Source organism: Halichoerus grypus, chromosome 5, assembly GCF_964656455.1.
Source record: "Halichoerus grypus chromosome 5, mHalGry1.hap1.1, whole genome shotgun sequence".
Classification (NCBI taxonomy): Eukaryota; Metazoa; Chordata; class Mammalia; order Carnivora; family Phocidae; genus Halichoerus; species Halichoerus grypus.
Genome location: NC_135716.1, coordinates 37,572,232 through 37,597,985, shown reverse-complemented (window position 1 = coordinate 37,597,985; position 25,754 = coordinate 37,572,232). Strand labels below are relative to the sequence as shown.

At 35.0% G+C, this 25,754-nt stretch overlaps 1 protein-coding gene across 5 annotated transcripts in view; it reads right to left on the bottom strand.

The window, feature by feature from the left end:
- The window catches only part of STK3 (serine/threonine kinase 3), a 267,137-nt gene that overhangs the window by 181,477 nt on the left and 59,906 nt on the right, over positions 1-25,754 (bottom strand). For all 5 annotated transcript variants that reach the window (XM_036086510.2, XM_036086515.2, XM_036086513.2 and 2 more), the window contains exon 4: positions 24,454-24,568. In XM_036086510.2, coding sequence (XP_035942403.1) covers positions 24,454-24,568 — 115 coding nt within the window. The remainder of the gene's footprint in view (positions 1-24,453; positions 24,569-25,754) is intronic.

Below are 25,754 nucleotides of genomic sequence, written 5' to 3'. Positions count from 1 at the left end.
CTCTAAACCATTTCTCAATCCTACACTCCTCAGTGGTAATGTAAGGATCTGACTTACTTGATAAATCCACTCTAGTGCAAGATACCTGATCCAGAATGCCTTTTATTCATTCAATAAATATTTATCAAGCACCAACTACATGGCAGGAATTACACCAGTTGCTGGGGATACAACAATGAATAAAACGAGAAGTGTACTTTCTCTCATGGAGCTTATATTCTACAAGGAAGGGATAATTTGATGATAATAGAAAATAGGGTAAGGCAGAAAACAGTGACGACTGCTATCAGAACAATAAAACAGAAAGCTATTGACCAAGAATAACTGAGAAAGGCTCTTTAGAGTAGCCATCAAAGAAGGCCTGAAAGACATTTTTGCTGAAGTCTTAAATGACATGAGAGAGCTAACCATGTAATTGGCTATCTGGGAACATGACATTCCACACAAAGGAAACAAGAATAAAAAAAAAAAAGAAAACATGATTCAGGAAAAAGCCTCCCATATTTGAGTTCAAGAAAGAAGGCTCAAGTTTAGTGAGTCAGGAAAACACTAGTTCTAGATGAGATTTGGGAGACACGCATGAGCCGGATCACCCAAGGCTTCAGAGGCCATGGGTAAGGAGCCTGGATTATCTGAAAATTCTAGTACTACCAGGAATTTATTCTCTATCTTAGACCAGGTGGTCTAACGTAGGCACTATGTTCTAAAGTTGCACTGCCCAATACAGCAGCTCCCAAGCATGTGAAACATAGCTAACCCAAACTGAGTTATGTTATAAATATAAAATATACACCAAAGTTCAAAGCTTAGTACTAAGAAGAGAAGACAAAGCACCTCATTAATAATTTTTAAATTAATTATACCTTTAAATGATATTTATATATTAATATTATAAAATTTATTAATGTTTAACAAGTTATTAATACTACTACAATAATATTAGATATACTATTTAATATAATATTGGTGCTATATACTAATATATTTAATATATTATTAAAGTTAATTTCACCTATCACTTTTTTCTTTTTTAATGTGGCTACCAGGAAATTTTAAATTACATTTGTGGCTCATTTCATGTTTCTATTGGACAGCACTGCACTGAGAAAGGGTCCACAACAGCAGGGATCTTTCTTCTGTTCACTGATTATCCACAATGCTTGGAACCTGCCTGGCTATCGTTAGCACTTGATAAATAATAAATGAATAGATATAGCAGTTATAAAAAGAAAGGCAATACCACATAAATTAGCGGTTTCCAGCCAAGGTGGGAGGGTGGGAGGCAGGAGTGTTCTTGAGGGCCCCCACAATGCACCACTGCAGAAGGTGTGCAAGGTGGTGGTGCTGTCCTAGGTGCCTGGGTTTTTCCCCTCGCCCCACTCCCGGTATAAAAATTAAAGAACTTGGGGGTGCTACAAAAGCAGCACCAGCCCATAAAACTGTCACGTTTAATTACTTCAATGCTGACCTTTTCAGTTACCTAGACTTCAATTTTTTTTTTAAAGATTTCATTTATTTATTTGACAGAGAGAGAGAGAGAGAGAGAGACAGTGAGAGAGGGAATACAAGCGGGGGGTGGGGTGGGAGAGGGAGAAGCAGAATAGGGAGCCCGATGCAGGGCTCGATCCCAGGACACTGGGACCATGACCTGAGCTGAAGGCAGCCGCTTAACAACTGAGCCACCCAGGGGCCCCTACACTTCAATTTTTATCCTCTTAACATTCCATTATTTCCAATCAACAAGTCACTAATCCTTCATTAACTCTTTGATTTGTTATCTCTGCATCTGTACCCTATATTGCGGAGCTATACTAGAGAAAGTTCAGGATTAAATAGACTTCTATACTTCAAGGTCTCAAGATCTGATTTCAGTGCTATAAAGAATTTGCCACTAGACAAATTCACAGCAAGACTAAAGATCTGCCAAAGACATTATACTGATTCATGAACTGTCTAGCTTTACAAGATGATTTCAAAGGTTCATTCCAACTCTGATTCTATATTTACAAAAGATCTTCATAGTCGTAACAGAAATAAATTCCCACTAATTCGGACATCCATTTTTTAATTCTCTTGACAAATATCTACTTCACTGACTCACACAGATTCTGTTAAAGGTGCCAGGTGTTGCAGGCGAAGACATGGACAGTCTCAGTCCTTATAAGGCTTCTAAGACTACCGAGGGCATGGCCTGTATTTGGCCCTGAATGATTAAAGGTGGAGAGGGCAGACCTGAATCAAATTGTATAAAGTTTATAAAGTCCCTCTTTCATTAGGCTTTTCTCTCTTTGTAATTAACTCCTCCCCTTACTTCAGGGGTCACCTCATATCCTGCCCTAATCAAAAAATGACACAATATCCAGTCATTCATACTAGTACATGGATACATCTTAAAGTTATCTGTGATACAGTATTATTTTAACAATCCATTTGAATATTAAAGCTTGAATGAGGTATCTACACATTAGGCCTTTTAACTTCAATTATGAAATGAAAGGTTTCTATCCCTCAATAAAATAATTTAAACAACAATAAACAGTAACATTTTCTAGAACAGAGATATAACACTGTCTTAAATTTTTATACTACTTTATAGTTAGTAAGGAGTATTTTATGAGTCTCACAACAACTCAATTAAGTAAACAGAAACACACTGTCCTTTTTTTAAATGAGGAAACAAATTCAGAGAAATAAAGTGACCTGTCAAATATCATACAAATATTAAGTGGCAAAGCCCACGTCTTCTGGCTTAAACAAACATGAATATATGAATTGGTCTCAATGTAAGAAAACACGGAGTTGCAAGGCTTGCTCCAAGGATGATATTCAAAATATATGACAATTAGTAACGGCAACGTCTAATCAAAAGAGTCACGAGCCATAATACCAATGGTTAAATTAAGAATAGATACCAGCCATAAACAAGCAGTAAAACTGAATGCCTGCCTCATCCCATCACTCAAATGTAGATTATTTTAAATGGTGTGCCAGCCAAACAAAACAAGTATACTGTTAACAAATTCTGCAAGGACACTCACTTGGCCTGAAAAGTAACCTTAACTGAGGACACTGTAAGTGGCTTAATGAGTATTTTATTGAAAGTATATGGAGCACTGGGTGTTATACGAAAACAATGAATCATGGAACACTACATCAAAAACTAATGATGTACCGTATGGTGACCAACGTAATAAAATTCAATTCAATTTAATCTAATTTAAAAAGTATATGCTTAATACCACTAAAACAAACCCACAGATCAATGATTTAAACATTTTTAAATGATTTAAATAAAAATAGAAGAAAATCAAAGTATCAAACCAGTAGGCAGAATAGTTTCTCATCAAAAAAAGCAAACAAAAATTATGAGAATTTATTAGCTTTGTCTACATAAAAACTACAAGCTTAGAAAACAGAAAAATATAGAAAATGTAGTAAGATATTTAGTGTATAGATTTAGAACATAAAGAGCTCAAATAAATCTTTCAGAAAAACAATAAAACCCAACAAATAGGCAAAGAAATGAATATACAATTCACAAATATACAAAAACTAAAAATAAAGCTGTTAACATACACAGAAAATATTAAACTTCAGTTATTATCAAAGAAAAGCAAATTAAAACAATGAGGTATCAATTATAAAATTATCCCATATGGATCACAATGTTGCCGAGGATAAGAGCACATGTGTGGCAGACAGGAAGAATATAAATCATGTGTGAAAGTGATCTAAGAATGCAGAAGTATTTTCCAAAAAGCCCTAGATAACACTCATTCACTGAAAAAAACATTTATTGAGCACCTGCTCTACACTGAATTTAAAAAATCTTTAACCTAACCTTATGTGGCTCCAATCTAGCATGAAAGACAGACTTCAAAACTCAGAAACTATTATTAAAAAAACACTTTTCAAAGTGAAATGGGACCACAGTGGAGAGCAATTAACTAGGGAAGAAAGTGGAAGTGGCATTAAAATTAGGCTCTGAATAAAAAAAGTAGCTCACCATCCAGAAAAAGGAAAGATTTCAAAAGAATAATTCAAATAATTAACTAAAGAATAGTATAATAGTTATGAAATGGCACTCAGAAATCAAGTAAGGCCTATTTTTTTCCATTCTATTATGATGAGAAAAATGGTTAAAAAAAAAAAAAGCAATGGGCCAAATTTCAGCCTTCTAAGTACCAAAATGCAGGTAAATCTTAGCAAATCTGAAGGAATAAATGTTTGCCTGGCCTCTTTTAAATAAATGTCAATGGTATCAAATGAACTGTGGATAAAAGCAATATCTATATCAACATTTCACAAGCATTTTGTGGCACTAATAGAGAAGAATGAGATAGGAACTTGTGTTTATTTAATGGAAACTATACAACAGACCTTGAACAAGATATTTCATGTCCTTTACACACACTATTTTGTTAAAAAGGGAAAGAAGGAAGGCAGGAAGTCAAATAGTTGACAGTCATTTTCTTAAATAGCGTTTTGTTCTCAAACAACCTTTAAATATATGAAATTTCTTTTATATATAAACATAGCCAGTTACCAAAGTGACTAGAATTCTATTTGGCAACAGAAGGAACTATCCCCATTACTATGTAAAATTTAAAGTAGTATCATTTTCATTTCTATAATTAAAACTTTTCATCAGTTCAGATAGACCAGACCATATCCAGCTATTTCAAAATGGTCAGGTTTATTCTAAAAACACTTAAAACACAAACACACACACACACAAACACACACACACAACACACACACACACGGGAGAGAGGATCTTACTTTATACAGAAGGAGGTAACTAATGTAAAATTTCTGTTCTAAGATGGAAAACTCTTAGATCCATTCTCAAACCACAGCTGACACTTCATTTAGTGGTATCTGTCAAAATCCTTTCCAATGAAAAATTTTATCAACAGAGTACTTCATCTGTGGACTTAATTAGGTTATCTTTAATACAATACAGGTTTAATTTTATTTCTATCACTATATAAATTAGGCAATGTCATTTTAAAATCATTTGAATCACATTTTATAGTCTATTTAAAAAAATAAATAAAGGAAGGTGAGAGAGATATAATAAACCACGAATGAAATACTCAGTAATCAGGGATGGAAATAAGACTTCTATAGCTGAGCTAATACACTAAAAGACGGAAGTCTACATCTGGTTTCAATACTGGTATGAATTCACTGGCAAATTTAAAAAGAATCTCATTGTACAAAAACAAAAAGATGGTTTTGATAGCCTTTAGTCTTCTGGTTACTTTTGTTTCTACAGTCATATGATTAGTATAATAATATGATACATTTAATATGTCACTGTGTATATGGTTTTGATAAAAATGCACCCACCAAATTGTCTCAAGGGCACATGCACAAGCTGTTTTAAAATATATATACTGCCTTAATGTTTTTATGTCAGTAAAAACAAATTCAAGTGAGCTTTTGTACTTTCATACAAAATTAAGAATTTTAATTTTCTAAAAATGAATCTTGACAATCTTAACTAAACCCTACCTTTCTGACATGATTATTTATTTACATAAAATAATGCATTAATTCTATATTTAGTACCTATGATCTATTAAGAAAATGAGAAAGAATGAGACATAGTTCCCCCTTTCAAGGGCCATACAGACAGCTAATTATATCTGATTATAAAATTTCAAGTTTCAACTTTCACAGTGACTTTTCATAGTCTTGAACACCATTTGATGAAAACTCACCAATGTAATCCTTACACGGTCTTTTAAGTCCTGGATCAAATCTCGCCTCTTTCAAGAAATCACCCTATATTCCCCAAGTCAGGGTTTACCTCTCCAGTGATGATATGATAACATCAACCAAATAGCTTGCATTTACTGAGATTTAACTATGCCGGTCAAATGACAGCTATCATTTCATTTAATACCCCAACACAACTGTGGGAGGTAAGTACTAACAAGAATTTACTGAGGGCCTGTTATACTGCCCTTGCCTTCATGGTGCTCAAAATTTAAGTGGAAAGGCAAGGGGACAGGAACAAATAATTACAACATTAGGTCATGCAGGGAGCAACAGGGTTAGCTAGAGGAGCACTCCAGGACAGGAGTTCCGAAAGTTGATCATGCATCACAACAGTACTCTGAAAATAAAACCCAAACCATATCATTTAACCCTCAAGTCCTTGTATCGTTCAAGCCTTGACAATCTCACCACACCATCTCCCTACTCCAAGAAGCCTTCACAGAGGAGGTAACTTTTGAGCTGACTCTTGAAGAATGAACAAAGTTTGTCAGGTGACCAAAGACGGAAGGAAATACTAGCTACGTGTAAAGGCAACGGACATAAAAACATATGAAGTCCAGTACCAGTAAATGGTTCTTTGTATCTGAAGTAACGTGTCTGGAAAAATAGTGCAAAATGCAAAGGTAGGTTAGGGCCAAACTCTGCTCTATGTATCCGCAAATTTTTAAGTGGAAAGATGAAACGAACATATCTGACCTTTCAGAAAGAAAACTCTGATGGCAGACTCTCAGTCTACTAGTGTGGAAAGCTAGTGTGGGGAAGATAAATAATAAAATCACTTATAATAGTCGTAGCACCAGACATAGCAGCTCACAAGGACACAGCCTTGCTTCCAACTCCAATGGCGATTCCTGTGGTAGAATTAATAATGAACATCTTAAGCAAAATTAGACAAAAGCAGGGAAGATGAAGAAGAGTCAGAGCATGCAGGGAAGCAGGAACGCATCGAAAGCAAAATCCATACTTCTTTCATAATCCAAGCTGAAACTGCCTCAGCACTAAAAAAATCATATATGACTTAGGTAGCAGCCTCTCAACCAAAAAAAAATTGTTATTAAAAATGAACTTGCCCTCTAACCCAGTAATGCCATTTCTCAGAATGTATCCAATGGACATAATAACATAAGTCTGCCAATACACAAATACAACAGTTCCTGCAGCTTTGATTATAACAACAAAAACTGAAAAGCTGGAATTCATTTTATCCAAAGTACTGAAAAAAATATATATTTTGTTACATACACCCGGACCTATATGTACCAGTAGAGGAAGATCTCTAAGATATATCAGAAGTTAAAGGGGGAAAAAAAAAGACAAGGTATAGAACACCACATATACAGTATGAATCCCTTGTGTAAAATAAGATATGCATACATATGTGCTCAAAGGACGCACAAGAAACTATTAACTGACATTACCTCAAGGAAGTAAAATTGAGGGATGAGTAAAGAGACACTAAGTTCCTCTTCCATACTATTTGAAATGTTTACGATGTACTCATATCACTTATATTTTTTCCTTAATTTATATCATTAAAAGGGGGAGCGGCTCACACATTCTGGTTAAAAGTATAGAGAACTGTTGCTATACAATTTTAAAAGATCTCCATCTAAAATTGTTAAAATTAGGGGTGCCTGGGTGGCTCAGTTAGTTAAGCATCTGCCTTTGGCTCAGGTCATGATCCCAGGGTCCCTGCTCAGTGGGGAGTCTGCTTCTCCCTCTCCCTCTGCCCCCCCACCCCTGTTCCTGCTCTCTCTCTCTCTCCCTCTCATGCGCTCCGTCTCACAAATAAATAAATGAAATCTTAAAATAAAACAAAATTGTTAAAATTAGAGATCTGCAACTTAAAGAGCTAAATTCCCATTTTCTGGAAAATTAACTTACAAACATCTCTTGATTTCCTGAGATAAACCCAAAACTTTTACTGGATAAGTCACAATAATCTTTTAGCATATTTTTCTAATGCTAGAGAATATTCACTATTTCAACAAATATCATAAAATTCTTAAATCATTAGTAATTAAAAATTATATACCATTGTTAAAGTTTTTGCCTTGATAGTAAAATAGCAATTTAAGTTTGTGCAGAACTTTCCAGGTTACAAAATGTTCTGACACTCATCCTCTTTGCTCCTCACAAGAAAACACTGAGGTAGGTAAGGAAAGTAATACGACATTAGGTCCATTTTAGGCTTAGGCATCTTAAGTTTAGAGTAGTTACACAATGTACCCATGGTCACAGAGCTACTAAGTAACAACACAGGAATCAACGCTGGGTCTTCTGGTTCCAGGTCCAAGAGTCCTTCCACTAAACCACATCACTTCAAATAACTATTGTCACGGTGTGCTCAGGGTCAGACTTAAGACAGGGAGGGAGGGCTCACCGTCCATCTGGCAGTGACAGGCAGTCCACCAGGCAAGGAATGTACCATATAAAAATAAAGTGTATGAAAGTGGGCCTGACTGATGAAAAGGAAACAGAACTGGGAGAAATGCCAAGAAGAACAGCAACTAAGGTGAAGACTGGGCGGTTTACCAATAAGGGTAGCCAAGGAAATACCTTTGTAAGGTTAATTTACTTAGTTAAGGTGGAAGAGAAAGTCTGTTGGAGGAACTATATTGTAATGTGGAAAAATCATAAAGAAAAGTGTTTATAATCCAATCAAAAGATTTAGGAAAGATGTAATGGAGCGTAAAGTGTATGATGTATTTAATCAGAGATTAAGACCTGGCACATGATTGCTATGAAAAATTTGAAAGGCCTAATCCTACAGTGCATGGTCATGTTAATGCTGTGGCTTGGAACTTTAAGAGACATGTGTGAAATATACTTAGAACTCAGTTTCACTCTGTGGGATACACCAAATAAGGAGCAAGAATTACTTTACACACAAATGGACTCATTCTCCTAAGATTCTAGTACAGCTCTGAACAGTAGTACCTACTCAGGGTAAGAAAATTCTTAAGAAAAGGGGTCATGGATACAAGAACTAACACCAGGGTCAGTCCACCTGGTCTAATAAGGAACCATGGGTCTTTAATCCTGATGAACAGACTTTCCAGGAGAAGTATTACGGCAAACATTCACTGCTGACACAGCAGAAACAGGTTCCCAGAGAACTATCAGCCTTTCCATCCCTTACCTGGGACAGAAGTTTGAGAAAGGGTTGAAGACCCAACAGTTTCGACTCCCAATGTCAATAAATATGTCTTCTAACATTTCACATACATTTTGGGAGTTATTTAGAGGTGGGTTTTTTTAATTGTGCTTTATTCCTGATACATTTTGTTTTGATTTTAGTTTTAGTAGATATATAGAATTATCTGTTATATTTTCCCATTCTAACACTCATTCACCCTTCTCCGGTTAACATATTCTGATTCCCCTTAGGAAATCACTACTTCCCCATCCTCAGAATATGTATTTCTAGCAGTCAGCTTTATCCTAGCTCCAGGTTAGACACAGACCAAGATCTAATCCAATTACATCACATTTATTGGCCACAGTGATGTGTTCAGAGAAAGGAACATGACCCATTCAGAAGCAGTGAGGCACAAGACTGCTTGCTGGATTTGAACTAGAAAGTAAAAAAACCCAGTAGCTGCTGGTAGCCACCTTGCAACTATGAGGCAAAAATCTGTGTGAGACTAAAATCAATACAGAGGTATCAAAATAAAAAGATGAATTCAAATAATTCCTTTCATCCTGAATCAGCCATGCATGAAACTAGCTCTGCAAAGATTTTTAGTTATGTGAGCAAATAAATTCCGATTTTGGCTTAAGCCAGTTTAGGCTGGGTTTTCTGTAACATAACCAAGAGTTGAAACTGATACAGTAAAATGAAGTTGATACCAAAAAGTGGGGAAGGTCCTAGAAAAAGGGTTTGTATAAAGCACAAACCACTGACCAACTCTAAAAATATTAAAGGTTATTTCAGATATTTAACAGCATGAGATCTCTGAAGTTGATTCGTATATTTTGCCCCCAAACAAAAGGAATATGATATTGGGAGCAGGGAAAGTAGTATAAGCATGTTTTTTAAAGGAACGTGCAGTGTTTTTTAAGTCTCCTTTTTTGCCTTCATTTCCTAGTACCACTTCCCCTAGCTAATAAATGTTTACTCCAAATCGTATTATTATTACATTTAGACTTCTCATTTTACAGAACTCCTTCAATGTTTCAGTGCCCATTAGTTTTTATGGCATACATGATATAACCACATAAAATGGTGACCAAACACACTGCTAAAAATCAGTGGCTCAGAGAAAGTTGAGGAGTCAAGTAGCAATCTCTGAAATACCTAAATCTCAAAGGTAATACTTAAGCTTACATGTAAAGACTTTATCTGAACATCCATCAAGTCTCAGATTCCAACTTCTTTACAATCAAAATTTCTCCCCCTCTTACTCCTTCTCTCTTGGGAAAAAGAATACATACATTTAATGGGGCTCTTAGGTATTCAACATGAGGAAAACACTGGGAAAAATAGCAAAGCAACTCAGTAACTCCCTCCCACCCCTCACCACTCTATCTCATCCCACCCAAAAAAAGAAGGATTGAGGGTATAAAATAGCCAAGGTTTTAAATAATAATAAAAAATTTATGGGATTCTTCCAGAAAAAAAAAAAAATCTGCTCAACACAAAGTACACACATTAGAAAACATAACTAGAATATTTTAGCCATTATTATATACAAAAGGGCAGAGAGAGGCTGTCTTTCATGAAATCTGGATTGCAGATGTTTGGCAAAAAAAAAAAAAAAAAAAGATTAATAATCTATCACAAAGTCCCACAACTAGTGATTCAAAATGAAAGCTTTCACTACTTACACCATATGTAAATATACATATATACATGCTGCTTATAATCCCTTGATCTGAAGAAAAAGAGAACTGATACTCTACTGTGAAAATGGTCAGTGGGCAGACATTTTAAAATCCTTTCCCACATGAAAAGATTCCTGGAAAAGAGATCAGAAGACAACAGAAAAGCACTCAATATATATGGAGTTGTAAATCCTGTATGAACTAGTATCTATTACACAAAGGGGGAGCATGCAACAAAGTGATTAGGGAAGTCAAACATGAATTAGTTCTATAACACAGAGGCGAATATAAACCCCCGAAAAGCACTTTATGGAACAGAAATCCATACAAATAAAAAAGACGTCTATTATTAGCAATGAAATAATATTAAACTTGAAACTCCAAATAAATCTTAAGTCAATAAGAAATTGGTATGCCTTCACCCAAGGGGAAAAAAAATCTATTTGAAGTAATACAAAATAAAATTAAGGCAAAACATATATTTTCAAAATACAATAAATCAAATATTTACTAAAAAGACTATTATGTACATGGCATTAATTCAAAGGGTACTAAGATAAAATACCCTAGGATGTTGTGAATAGCCACTGTCTGATTCTATTAAAGAACGTTTCACTGTACCTAAAAATGCAGCTCTCTTATTAAGTCTATACCTCCCTCATTAACAAAGATAATTCAAAGTACCCACGGTGAATGGTTCCACAGACCGTGTATACTATGCTCAAACACAGCTGATTGCAAAGACATTCCTACCTATTTAAGTGAGACGACAGGATGATGATGACAGTAGCAAGAGCAAAGACATACAGGGCTTTTTATGTGCTAGGTGATGGTCCTTGTACTTTATTTATTTAATCTTCAGAACAACTCAATGAAGGAGGGTGGTCTTCTTATCCCATTTAGCAGATGAAGAAAATGAGTAACAGAGAAGTTAAGAAACTTGCCCAAGTTCACACAGCTAGTATGTAGCAGAACCAGAATTCAAACCCAGATATTCTACCTCCAAAGCCTGTGCTCTTAACTATTACAATTCAATTCTAGTAATTAGATATCATTTCAACCCTTTCCTTCCCTCTAATCTACTTATGACTCTGTGATTCAGTTTCCCATCTACAACATGGGTCAATAATAGTTCTTACCTTATACAGTTGTTTAATCCTCGTATGAGGATTAAATGCGAAAACATGCAATGTGTTTAGAATAACCAATACTATATAAATAACTACTCATAAAATATCTATCAAAAATCTGTTACTGGAGTTGAGAATAACAGTTATAAAACTAACAATCACGGCAGCAGACCTATCCACAGAGACCTGGCAGGCCAGAAAGGACTGGCATGATATATTCAGAGCACTAAATGAGAAAAATATGCAGCCAAGAATACTACATCCAGCTAGGCTGTCACTGAAAATACAAGGAGAGATAAAAACCTTCCAGGACAAACAAAAACTAAAAGAATTTGCAAACACAAAAACAGCCCCACAAGAAATATTAAAAGGGGTCCTCTAAGCAAAGAGAGAGCCCAATAGTAACATAGACCAGAAAGGAACACAGACAATATACAGTAACAGTCACCTTACAGGCAATACAATGGCACTAAATTCCTATCTTTCAATAGTTACCCTGAATGTAAATGGGCTAAATGCCCCAATCAAAAGACAGAGGGTATCAGATTGGATAAAAAAACAAGACCCATCAATATGCTATCTGCAAGAGACTCATTTTAGACCCAAAGATACCCCCAGATTGAAAATGAGGGGGTGGAAAACCATTTATCATGCTAATGGACATCAGAAGAAAGCTGGGATGGCAATTCTTATATCAGACAAATTATATTTTAAACCAAAGACTGTAATAAGAGATAAGGAAGGACACTATATCATACTTAAAGGGTCTATCCAACAAGAAGATCTAACAATTATAAATATCTATGCCCCTAACATGGGAGCAGCCAATTATATAAGCCAATTAATAACAAAATCAAAGAAACACATCAACAACAATACAATAACAGTAAGGGATTTTAACACCCCCCTCATTGAAATGGACAGATCATCTAAGCAAAAGATCAACAAGGAAAGAAAGACTTTAAATGACACACTGGACCAAATGGACTTCACAGATATATTCAGAACATTCCATCCCAAAGCAACAGAATACACATTCTTCTCTACTGCCCATGGAACATTCTCCAGAATAGATCACATCCTGGGTCACAAATCAGGTCTCAACTGGTACCAAAAGATTGGGATCATTCCCTGCATATTTTCGGACCACAATGCTTTGAAACTAGAACTCAATCACAAGACGAAAGTTGGAAAGAACTCAAATACATGGAGGCTAAAGAGCATCCTACTAAAGAATGAATGGGTCAACCAGGAAATCAAAGAATTTCAAAAATTCATGGAAACAAATGAAAATGAAAACACAACTGTTCAAAATGGGATGAAGCAAAGGCGGTCCTAAGAGGAAAGTATATAGCAATACAAGCCTTTCTCAAGAAACAAGAAAGGTCTCACATACACAACCTAACCCTATACCTAAAGGAGCTGGAGAAAGAACAGCGAATAAAGCCTAAACCCAGCAGGAGAAGAGAAATAATAAAGATCAGAGCAGAAATCAATGAAAAAGAAACCAAAAGAATAGTAGAACAGATCAATGAAACTAGGAGCTAGTTCCTTGAAAGAATTAATAAGATTGATAAACCCCTGGCCAGACTTATCAAAAAGAAAAGAGGAACAACCCAAATAAATAAAATGAATGAAAGAGGAGAGATCACAACCAACACCAAAGAAATACAATTATAAGAACATATTATGAGCAACTATATGCCAGCAAATTGGATAATCTGGAAGAAATGGATGCATTCCTAGAGATGTATAAACTACCAAAACTGAACCAGGAAGAAATAGAAAACCTGAACAGACCCATAATCCCTAAGGAACTAGAAGCAGTAATCAAAAATCTCCCAACAAACAAGAGCCCAGGGCCAGATGGCTTCCCAGGATATCTAAAAAACATTTAAAGAAGAATTAATACCTATACTTTTAAAACTGTTCCAAAAAATAGAAATGGAAGAAAAACTTCCAAAGTCATTTTATGAGGCCAGCATTACCTTGATCCCAAAATCAGACAAAGACCCCATCAAAAAGGAGAATTACAGACCAATATCCCTAATGAACATGGATGCAAAAATTCTCACCAAAATACTAGCCAATAGGCTCCAACAGTACATTAAAAGGATTATTCACCACGACCAAGTGGGATTTATTTCTTGCCACATGCAAGGTTGGTTCAACATCCACAAATCAATCAATGTGATACAATACATTAATAAAAGAAAGAACAAGAACCATATGATCCTCTCAATAGATGCAGAAAAAGCATTTGACAAAGTACAGCATCCCTTCTTGATTAAAACTCTTCAGAGTGTAGGGATAGAGGGTACATAACTCAATATCATAAAAGCCATCTATGAAAAACCCACAGCAAATATCATTCTCAATGGGGAAAAACTGAGTGCTTTCCCCCTAAGGTCAGAAACACAGCAGGGATGTCCACTATCACCAATGCTGTTCAACATAGTTCTAGAAGTCCTAGCCACAGCAATCAGACAACAAAAAGAAATAAAAGGCATCCTAATCGACAAAGAAGAAGTCAAACTCTCACTCTTTGCAGATGATATGTTACTTTACGTGGAAAACCCAAAAGACTCCACCCCAAAACTGCTAGAACTCATACAGGAATTCAGTAAAGTGGCAGGATATAAAATCAATGTACAGAAATCAGTTGCATTTCTATACACCAACAACAAGACAGAAGAAAGAGAAATTAAGGAGTTGATCCCATTTACAACTGCACCCAAAACCATAAGAAACCTAGGAATAAATCTAACCAAAGAGGCAAAGAATCTGTACTCAGAAAACTATAAAATACTCATGAAAGAAATTGAGGAAGACACAAGGAAATGGAAAAACGTTCCATGCTCATGGATTGGAAGAACAAATATTGTGAAGATGTCAATGCTACCTAGAGCAATCTACACATTTAATGCAATCCCTATCAAAATACCATCCACTTTTTTCAAAGAAATGGAACAAATAATCCTGAAATGTGTATGGAACCAGAAAAGACCCTGAATAGCCAGAGGAATGTTGAAAAAGAAAAGCAAAGCTGGCGGCATCACAATTCCGGACTTCCAGCTCTATTACAAAGCTGTCATCAAGACAGTATGGTACTGGCACAAAAACAGACACATAGATCAATGGAACAGAATAGAGAGCCCAGAAATGGACCCTCAACTCTATGGTCGAGTAATCTTCGACAAAGCCGGAAAGAATGTCCAATGGAAAAAAGACAGTCTCTTCAACAAATGGTGTTGGGAAAATTGGACAGCCACATGCAGAAGAATGAAACTGGACCATTTCCTTACACCACACACAAAAATAGACTCAAAATGGTTGAAAGACAGGAGTTCATCAAAACCCTAGAGGAGAACACAGGCAGCAACCTCTTCAACCTCAGCCGCAGCAACTTCTTCCTAGAAACATCGCCAAAGGCAAGGGAAGCAAGGGCAAAAATGAACTATTGGGACTTCATCAAGATAAAAAGCTTTTGCACAGCTAATAGTCAACAAAACCAAAAGACAACCGACAGAATGGGAGAAGATATTTGCAAATGACATTTCAGATAAAGGGCTAGTATCCAAAATCTATAAAGAACTTATCAAACTCAACACCCAAAGAACAAATGATCCAATCAAGAAATGGGCAGAAGACATGAACAGACATTTTTCCAAAGAAGACATCCAAATGACCAACAGACACATGAAAATGTGCTCAACATCGCTTGGCATCAGGGAAATCCAAATCAAAACCTCAATGAGATACTACCTCACACCAGTCAGAATGGCTAAAATTAACAATTCAGGAAATGACAGATGTTGGTGAGGATGCGGATAGAGGGACCCTCCTACACTGTTGGTGGGAATGCAAGCTGGTGCAGCCACTCTAGAAAACATTATGGAGGTTCCTCAAAAAGTTGAAAATAGAGCTACCATACGACCCAGCAACTGCACTACTGGGTATTTACCCCAAAGATACAAATGTAGTGATCCGAAGGGGTACATGCACCCCAATGTTTATAGCAGCAATGTCCACAATAGCCAAACTATGGAAAAGGCCAAGATATCCATCAACAGATGAGTGGATAAAGAAGATGTGGTGTATATACATACAGTGGAATATTATGCAGCCATCAAAAAAAAAAAAAGAAATCTTGCCATTTGCAACAACGTGGATGGAACTAGAGGGTATTATGCTAAGCGAAATAAGTCAATCAGAGAAAGACATGTATCATATGATCTCACTGATAGGAGGAATTCTTAATCTCAGGAAACAAACTGAGGGTTGCTGAAGTGGTGGGGGGTGGAAGGGATGGGGTGGCTGTGTGCTAGACATTGGGGAGGGTATGTGCTATGGTGAGCGCTGTGAATTGTGTAAGACTGATGAATCACAGACCTGTACTTCTGAAACAAACAATACATTATATGTTAAAAAAAAGAAAAAAAAGAAGATAGTAGGAAGGGAAAAATGAAGGGGGGGAAATCGGAGGGGGAGATGAACCATGAGAGACTATGGACCCTGAGAAACAAACTGAGAGTTCTAGAGGGGAGGGGGGTGAGGGGGATGGGTTAGCCTGGTGATGAGTATTAAGGTGGGCACATATGGAATGGAGCACTGGGTGTTATAAGCAAACAATGAATCATGGAACACTACATCAAAAACTAATGATGTAATGTATGGTGATTAACATAATAAAATGAAATTTAAAAAAAAAAAACTAAAATCAGTGAGAATTTACCAAGCAGAATGGTCTTAATGCGTCCTTCACACTTCTAAAGAAGTGATGTCTAAATAAAACTTGGCTTTCCCAATTATTTCCATTATAAAACAATAAGCCCACCACATGCCTTGAAGAAAACATATATACATAACTTAGGAGTTGCTTTCTTCAGTCTGGAACTTCCTCTCCATTATTTTTGTTCCCTCAATTGCTCCCCCCCCCCACACACACACACAATATCATAGAAGTATATCTCATCCAGGTAAAAGTAAATACTAAAAATTTCTCTATATACCAAGATAAATGTTTATATACATTTTAAGACTCAAAATTTATTTGGAATTTTAATGTCATTCTCATCTGGTCAGCTGCGCACTGGGTATTCTGAAAGGTTCAGCCAGAATACTACTCTCAGAGTTTGCCTTTCCCAAAGAGCTACAGAATTATTGAGACAGAAAAGAACACCAGCAATCTTCTAATCCAAGGTGTAGTGCTGATCAAGATTTAAATTTCCTTCTAATTTTCTGTGTGATGACATTCTTGTTTATGTCTTACTGTACAATTGTGCTAAGAGTTCTCTAAGTATAGATGAAAGAGGAGAATTGTTGGATGGATCCCAGGATGTGTATGTATTCAACCTTACAAGGGATTATCAAATTACTCCTCAAAGTAGTTGTACTAAACACCTAAGAATATGAAAGTTATATAAAACATACATAAGGCGAGAGGGGAATATCACTGACTCATGTTCAAAAGCCAACCCAAATTTGTAGTTAATTTTAGTTATTTGCCTATCCTCCTCCTGAAACCTCATTAAGCGGATAGAGACTTTTAAAATTAAATAAACTAATAACAAAAGATTCACCACAGGAGAGTATAACGAATTTGGAAGCATTCTATGGAAAGAGCCACAGCCAAGAGCAGGCAAAGAAAGGGTCTGCAACAAAATGAGTGATTGCCAAGTAAACTCCAGGGAGCTCCAGTTAGCACCACTGGGGGGCGGGGGGGGGGCAGGAGTAAGAAGGGGATGGAAATGGTGGCTAGCTTTTCCATGGTAGCTGAAAAGAAGAAAATGGAGTAAGAAAAGAAAATAAGAAAATGGAATCCCTACTCTACCCCTACCCCCATTCCCATATCTACAGATGACATGCATTCTGGGAACTGACTCCCACATGGCAGTGGAGGGGGAGTGGTTCCTCTCTCAAGAAACTGAACAAATTGCCTCTGTAGGCCCTTCCCCTAAAAGCCAGCCCCAACCCATTCACCCTAAAATGATACCTGCTAGTCAAAAAGCATTGCCCAATCCTTCCAGTGAGAGTTGGTCAGCCTTCCTGCTGGTCAGCCTTGCCATGGGTAAGACCAAAACAAAGAAAAAAGTGAAACAACCACCCCCAAGGAACTAGAAATGATTCAGGAAACAGAAAATCACTTTTTCAAAAGCTTATTTTTCTTAGAGTGATGAGAAAAACTTTTGCATCCATGTCTCAGCATTAAGATGTTACAAAAAAGTAATAATCAAAAATAAAAGAGTTCTTGTAAATTAAAATATAACTCCTGAAATAAGAAGTTCAGTTAGAAGAGTCAGAAAATAAAGTAGAAGAAACCACTCCCTACCCACTCCCCAAAAAGCAAAAAGATTAAAAAAAAAAAAAAAATCTAGGAGGAAAAAAAAAGAATAAAATTCAGGAGATTCACCATCCAGTGAAGAAAACAGAGGAGTAGCTTATCAGAGAAAGTGTTCCAAAGCTGAAGAAAGACACAAGTGTTTATTTGAAAAGAACTGAGTGCTGAGCATAACTAATAAAAAGGACTCACACCTAGGCACATCCTTGTGAAGCATCTTGTTCCTTGTGTAGTATCAGAAACATCAGGATAAAAAGAAAACTCTGAAAAGTTCCAGATTTTGGAGAGTGGGGGGTGGAAGGGTGGGCAGGTAAAAAAAACCTACAAATAAATAAGACTCTGAGAGGCATTAGCTATAACATTAGCAACACCGGATGCTAGAAGATAATAGACGAAAGCTCTCAAAGCTCTGAGAGAAACTTATTTTCTATGTAAATTTCTACATAAGCTAACTATCAATCAAATGTGAGAGCATAATAAAGACATTTTCAGACATGCAAGGACTCAAATAGTTGACCTCTTATTCTTGTACCATGAAGAAGATAGTTAAGGAAGAATACAACACAAGGGTGAAAACCAAGGAAATAGGAAATATACAAGAAAATGATGGCACTAACCCAAAAGTCCAGTGAAAAGAAATTCCAAGGATGCAGCTGTACAGCAGACCTAAAAAGCAATGAGTCCACATTAGAACAAGAAATCAGGAAGCTCCAAAGAATGTCTTCTCAAAGAAGAATCATATAAATTCCAGGAAACAGATAAAATGAGTAAGAAGGTAGAAGACATTAGCAAACTGATAAAGATGGCATATGCTTCTTCTCTAAACATGAAGGAAAAACAAAAACAAAAGGAACACCTCCAGGAAAAACAAAAATTATACAGCAACATCATGAACCTAACATAGATCCATCAAACTACAATGTAGCAATGATTCTGAGCGATTATGTGTGAGAAAAGTAAATCTGTTAAAGCAGATGCTGGGAATTTTCTCCTTCAGATGACCTAGAAGTATGCCACTGAACTTTTAGAGAGGGAAATATAATTTTAGCATATCATTGTTTCCTCTTCCACGATGTCCTATGCCCTCTCTTCTCTGATTCATTCATTCATTCATTCACTCATTCATTCATCCATCCATCCATCTATGCATGCAACAAATATTTACTGAGCATCCTGCATGCCAGTCATTGTCTAGGAATGGAGATAAAGCAGTGAACAAAGAAGATAAAACCCTGCCCTGGTGGAGCTTGGATTCTAACGAGAGATGACTCCTCCTCTTCCAAGAATCTGGTACGGGGTTCTAATGCCTACGAAGCTTTCTCTGAACTTCCGTGTTCGGCTAAGATCTTCTTCTTTACTGCTCCTAAAGAATCCTAACTCTTCATAGAGTCGAATTCAGTTTTTATATAGATATTACCTCAACCATGCAACAACAGAAAATTTATTAGTTGTTTGTACCTCTACTGCAGAGCACTGCGCCTAGATCAATAAATGTTTTGAACCTTTCCATTCAACTGAACTGTAAATAAAACTGCCAAGTAAAATGTAAAGCAATATAGATGTTAACTATTATTTAACAGATGAGGAAGCTAAAGTTCCTGTCAGGTAAATGACTTGCTCAGATCATAAAAACAGTCTGTGAAAGAGCCAAAACTAAAATCCACAGCACTAGGTTAAATTAAAATAAGTGGCTAAATCAAAAAATGGGCCAAAATGAGAGAGAATAACCTTAGGCCTTTATTTTCTCAGAACTTTTCCAAGTACACAACAAATGTCTAAGACATAGACTCTATTTCTTCCATATGTCAAGGCATAGCTTAACAATTACATAAAGACCATTGTGAAAGCTTCTAATCAAAAATATAATCTACTTTTAAAAAGCTTCAATTTCATAGAGTTGTGTATTTCTACTTTGCAGTATATAATACTTGAAACACATAAACGTTGAGATGTTAAATGACATTTGATATAAAATCTATTCATTTTTAAATGTTTCCTCACAAGGAAATCTTCAAAATTGTTCCCATAAATATATTTTATATATTCCCATATTAGACTTTTTCTTTTTAAATTTGAAAACACTAAAAGTAAATAAATAATGCTTACATGAGCTTCCATTAGTAACAACAACAAAAAGGCAAGAGGTTTCTTTTTTTATCAGCCAACTTTAACCTTATTAAGGTTAAAGTTACCAAGATACGCATTTGCAAATTTAAGCAAAAAATTAAATTCACATACATATATAACTTCTGTAAAAATAAGAAAACTAATGCAATAGATTCTGTTATTTCACGCATTCCAAGGTTACTGGTAAACACACTTTCTATGGCCTTTCTTTGCTATATGAACATACCTGTTCAATAACCTGTAATACTAAAACTAAATAGAAGTAACCATGCAAATTACAACTTAGCTACAAAAATATAACACTGAATAGATGGAGAGATTTGTTTTATATTCATAGGACAAGCAGCCAAGGAATTGATCCTGTTTCAGTTCAACAAACATTTATCAAAGCTTTGCCAGATGCCAGCAGCGACTCCAGGCACTTACAATATTTCCAAAATGAATACGTAAAAATGTCCGTCCTCGAGTGGCTTATAATAGGGAAAGGCAACTACAACGATTCTTCTCCTAAACACTCAGAGCTGACCAATTATATGTGATTTCTAGATACCACAGCAGGGTTATCTACACATAGGTTTCACCACACTTAAAAGATGGTTCAAAGCAATGTAATTATTTTGAAAAATAGTCAATTACTAAAATATATGACATCAGGACTTGAGCTGTGTTTGTGAGTCTGATCACAGAAATCAGGAATTTAACTCACATATATTTATAGATGCCCCAACACTCAGAAGTTGAAAGATTCAGTGAATACTAACTATATGTTCATATAGCAAAGATTCAATGAATACATCTATTTAACATCTCATTTACTCATAATGAAACCAGGAGACTCAGAGAAACTTTTATCACCCGCTGGAATAGAGAAGGATTTCAACTTCATCCTATCTCTAGTAGCACTACCAATGATAACCACAATTACCATTATCAGCTCAAATGCCAACTTTCTGATCGGCCCCATGTTAAGCAGCAACATTTAAATAGATACAATCCCAACCCTTTGCTGCTCAGCCTCAGTTCCAATCACTGCAATATGCCTAATTAATTCCTAAACCTAATTCTATGCCTTTATCTTTTCCTAGATGTTTTCCGAAGAAAAAGTATAGGTCAAGGTATAAAACCTCTGAAAGATATATTTTGAAGCTCCTTCTTTATCTATTCTGACAAAAAGATAATTGGTTTTATGACTTTTAAAATATATGAAGCACTCATATGACTATTAACAAACTGTCAGGGAATCCTGAAAATTGGTAAGAAAATGCCAACAACAATAACAAAAAGATAAGCACAAAAAGGAATAAAAAAGCCAATACACATTAAAAAAAGGTGCAAAGTCTACCTACTAGTCAAAATATGTAAAAAGTTAATAATAATAGTAGTAAAAATTATAATAATAATAGCAGTTAGAATTTATTATGCTCTTTCTTTATGTGTGAATATACAGTAAAGACTTACCTAATTAATTAATCAACCAATTAGATAAGAAACTACTCAGGAAAACAGGAAAAGTTTCAAAGAGGACACGATATGTGAGCTGGTCCCTCATGGATGCAAATTCACTAGGCAAAGCCTGGGGGTAAGGGAAACCCTCAAAGGTGGAGGAGAGGATAAGTCACTAACATTTACAAAAACACCAAAATACAAATCCAGTTTCTATTCTAGGAGCCATTTCTATTCTAAAGTGCATAATAAAAGTGACAAGTTATGAAACTGTACAGAGAAGAGAGAGGTAAGACATAAGCAGCGTTATACTTCAAGCTAAACAGATTAAACTTAAATGTTTTTTAAAAGGTATGTAACCTAATCAGATTTTTTTTCCTGTACCTTTAATTTTCAAGGAAACATCTGATCAAAACCAGATAGCAATCAATAATTAAAAATCAGCAATACTTCATCCCTAATGAGATACCTTTCAAAGACAAGCACAATTCTACAAAAAGACGTTACTTAGGTGGTTTTCCAAAAGTCAACCCTTTTAAATCAAAATCTAAAAGAAACCGCCAACCTAGAATTCTTTACCCAGTAATTGTATCATTCAAAAATGAAGTGAAATAACATTTTCACTTATCGCCATCATACCCACATAAAAGCACTAAAGGACATGTTCTTCAAGCAACTGAGAAATGCGTAAGAGAATAAGGAACAATAAAAAGCATAAACACTGACAATATAAACAATAAGAATGTCTTGCGCTGTTTAAAATGTATTAAATAGGTACATTAAATTAATAAATTAAAAGAAACAAAGCACATAACAAAAACAAAAGAGCATATAAACTCTAAAAAAAAAAGTTCCCATACCCTTAGGAAAAAAATGGATTGTTCTGTGACCATGAAAACAATTAATTACTAGAGTGAGTTTTAACAGATCAAGGACAACTGTTTCACTGGTCACATTTTTGAAAACCAGCCGATTAATTGATAACAGCCACACCTCTGAAATTTAGACAATTAGAATTATCACTCCAGTGATCATTCCTATAAAATGATCAAATATTTACAATGTCCAGGCATTTTAAAAAAAAGGGATGATACAAATCTTATACTACTAATCCTCCCAATAGTGGTACTCTTTTCTGATAATACATAAATGAAAGAAAAGTAGGATGCAAATATTTTTGAGATTTAACAGGAGCTGTTATCAAGGCAATACCTGGAGACAATACACCTACAGCTCCTGATCCTATCTTGTGCTGCTCTAAGTTCTTTTTCATATCTGGGAATCATACTCTTCCATGCTACCCCACACCCAAGGATAGCTGTTCTGTGAGAACAACAAACTATTTGAAATGTGTGACTCCCCAGTATATTCAGTGGATTCTGTCTTCCAAAAAAAGAATGTGAATGGGGCAAAATATTCCCTTTGATAATGGGTAAAGGAGATTCCTGAAGATAATGATTCATTCATATCCGTATTTTAGAATTACAGTATACCTTCACGGTTTGTAATTATTGGCAACAAGATAATAAAAGTACTGGAATCTAATATTTCCTATCTATTCACAATGGTAACATTAACATTTAAAATCAAGAAAACAGATTTTCTATTTCACACACTTTTACTTCATATTTCTAATATTTGGTAATTTCAAGTACCAAATGCACTGAGTTTAGCCCTGAAATGATTTTAAAACACTTCTTTAACTGGAGTATAATTATTTTCAATTAAAGCATTGTTCTGCCACTCAAGAATCATCTGATTTACATAAATACTACTTAAGCACCATAGAAATTCTAAAATACATAATTAGAATGTCACAAATCACTTAATTCATTCTGTCAAAACAGGGATTATTTTAATTTCTATTTCACTTCTTTTAAAAGAAATCCTATTTATTTTCTCTAACAGAAAAAAAAAAAATTAGTAGGATAAACTTACAACTTTTTCCCCAATCAAACTTGAAAATTATTCTGGTTAACCACAAATTGACTCAAGTAGTTAAGTATTTTTCTGAATGTATTTTACTGAAATATGTCTAACAACATACAATAATGTCATATAGTAATTAGGTTACTGTTCTACAGAATTACAAATTATTTCACTGATTCATTCTTACTCTACAGTCACAGATAAAAAAGTCACTTTTGTCCTTATAAATTATCCAAGTAAATTAGATGCATTTCTAGCATAAATTAAACAATTTTGTTAATAGCTCTTTTACTCAGGATTAAAGCATAACCATAAAAAGGTATTATTAAATAACACATTTCACTAACTTGAATTCACACACACACACACAAAATTATGAGCTAGCTTTGTCATTTTCAAACATCCTGACAATATTTGGGAAAATAAAGACAAAAATTGTTTTTCAATTATTTCAATTGTAATTCAATTATTTCAATTATTTTTCAGAAACATAAAACTTCAATTGTTTACCAACCACAGATTATAACACAGAAAACTTAAAGAAATACCATAAATATTATGCACTTTAAATAAAATTCAAGCCATAACTTACATACTGATTCTAAATGAAGAAGTGGAGTACCATGGTAGCTTCTCGGTGACTTAACAAAAATTTCCTAACAAATAAATTAAGCAATCATATGACTCTCGAATTTGCCATACAAAGGTATATGGCTGGTTCTCACACCCCATACTAGATCCTTTCACACTGTAAAACCTTTTCTTTTTTCACACTGATATTTTCTTTGTAACAAAATACTACCTAGTCAGATTCTAAAGTATGAATCTTTAGAAATGAGATTAGCAAAACAATTTAAAAATACTTACTGTCTTGTTTCGTAATCTAATTATGTCCGAGACAGAGCCAGCGCCACAGTACTCCATAACGATCCAGAGGTCTGTGTTCTTAAAATAACTGCCATAGTACTTTACAACGTATGGGCTAAAGAAAAATATACAGACAATTAAACTTAGTTAATTCCCAAAGAAAATTATTTCTTAATCCCAATACAAAGTATTTTCAACATTTCATATTGTTCCAATAAGCAAACTTAATGAGTAAATATCTATTGCACATCAAATTGTCTATATGTAGGGTTCACCAACTGTGCATAATTAGGCTTTAATTCATGGATGAAATTTAACAGGATTACAAAGCAGAGCAGGCCCAAATGCTTTGAGTGATTCCCAAGAAAATAAGGCTTTGTTTTGGCAAAGGACTTAGTCTATAACATAAGGAACAAATGAAAATATTTTAACTAAAGCATTTTAAATGTAAACCTTTAAGGGAGTTTGCATTCAGTCAAATAATAATATTCAACTTTAAAATAATCTATAATTCAACAAAGCCAAAAACATTATTTTTAATTCTCTTTTATTTGGGCCTCTAAAATTCTAGAAATAAGTAATTACAACTATTTTTGCTTCAAATTCAGATAATTAAAATTAATTTATTTTTTTTAAGATTTTTATTTATTTATTCGTGAGAGACAGAGAGAGAGAAGCAGAGGGAGAAGCAGGCTCCCCAAGGAGCAGGGAGCCCGATGTGGGACTTGATCCCAAGACCTTGGGATCATGACCTGAGCCGAAGGCAGACGTTTAACCATCTGAGCCACCCAGGCGCCCTAAAATTAACAATTTAAAATATTTCTGAACTGAAGTTTTATGTCTTTCAGAGCAGAATAAACTATGTTTATAGCCTAGTTGTTTTCAGGAAGACTCAGAAAGGAACAAATAGTCACATGTTTATTTATTTAATATTTAATACTTAATATTTACTAAGGGCAAGCTATATACACTGATATGTAAAACATCTTGCCCAACTCAAAGAGGCAGAATATCCATATTCACAGAATACACAAAAAATAAAAACAAGGTAGCATAAACTATGTAATAGACAGCTTAAATGCTGTAAGAATTAAAATAAGGAAATGGTAGAGCCAGCAGAAAGAACTTGTAGAAAGGGAGGGATTTGAACTATGAAAGAAAGGTTAAAACTTCAAAATATGGGTGAAGGAGAGATAAGAACATTCTAGAAAAAAGAAAGGCCATGAGCAAAAGCACAAAATAGAAAGGAAAAAACCAAGAATGGCATGTTTAGAGGACAACTTGTTCAATAGATATTTTTA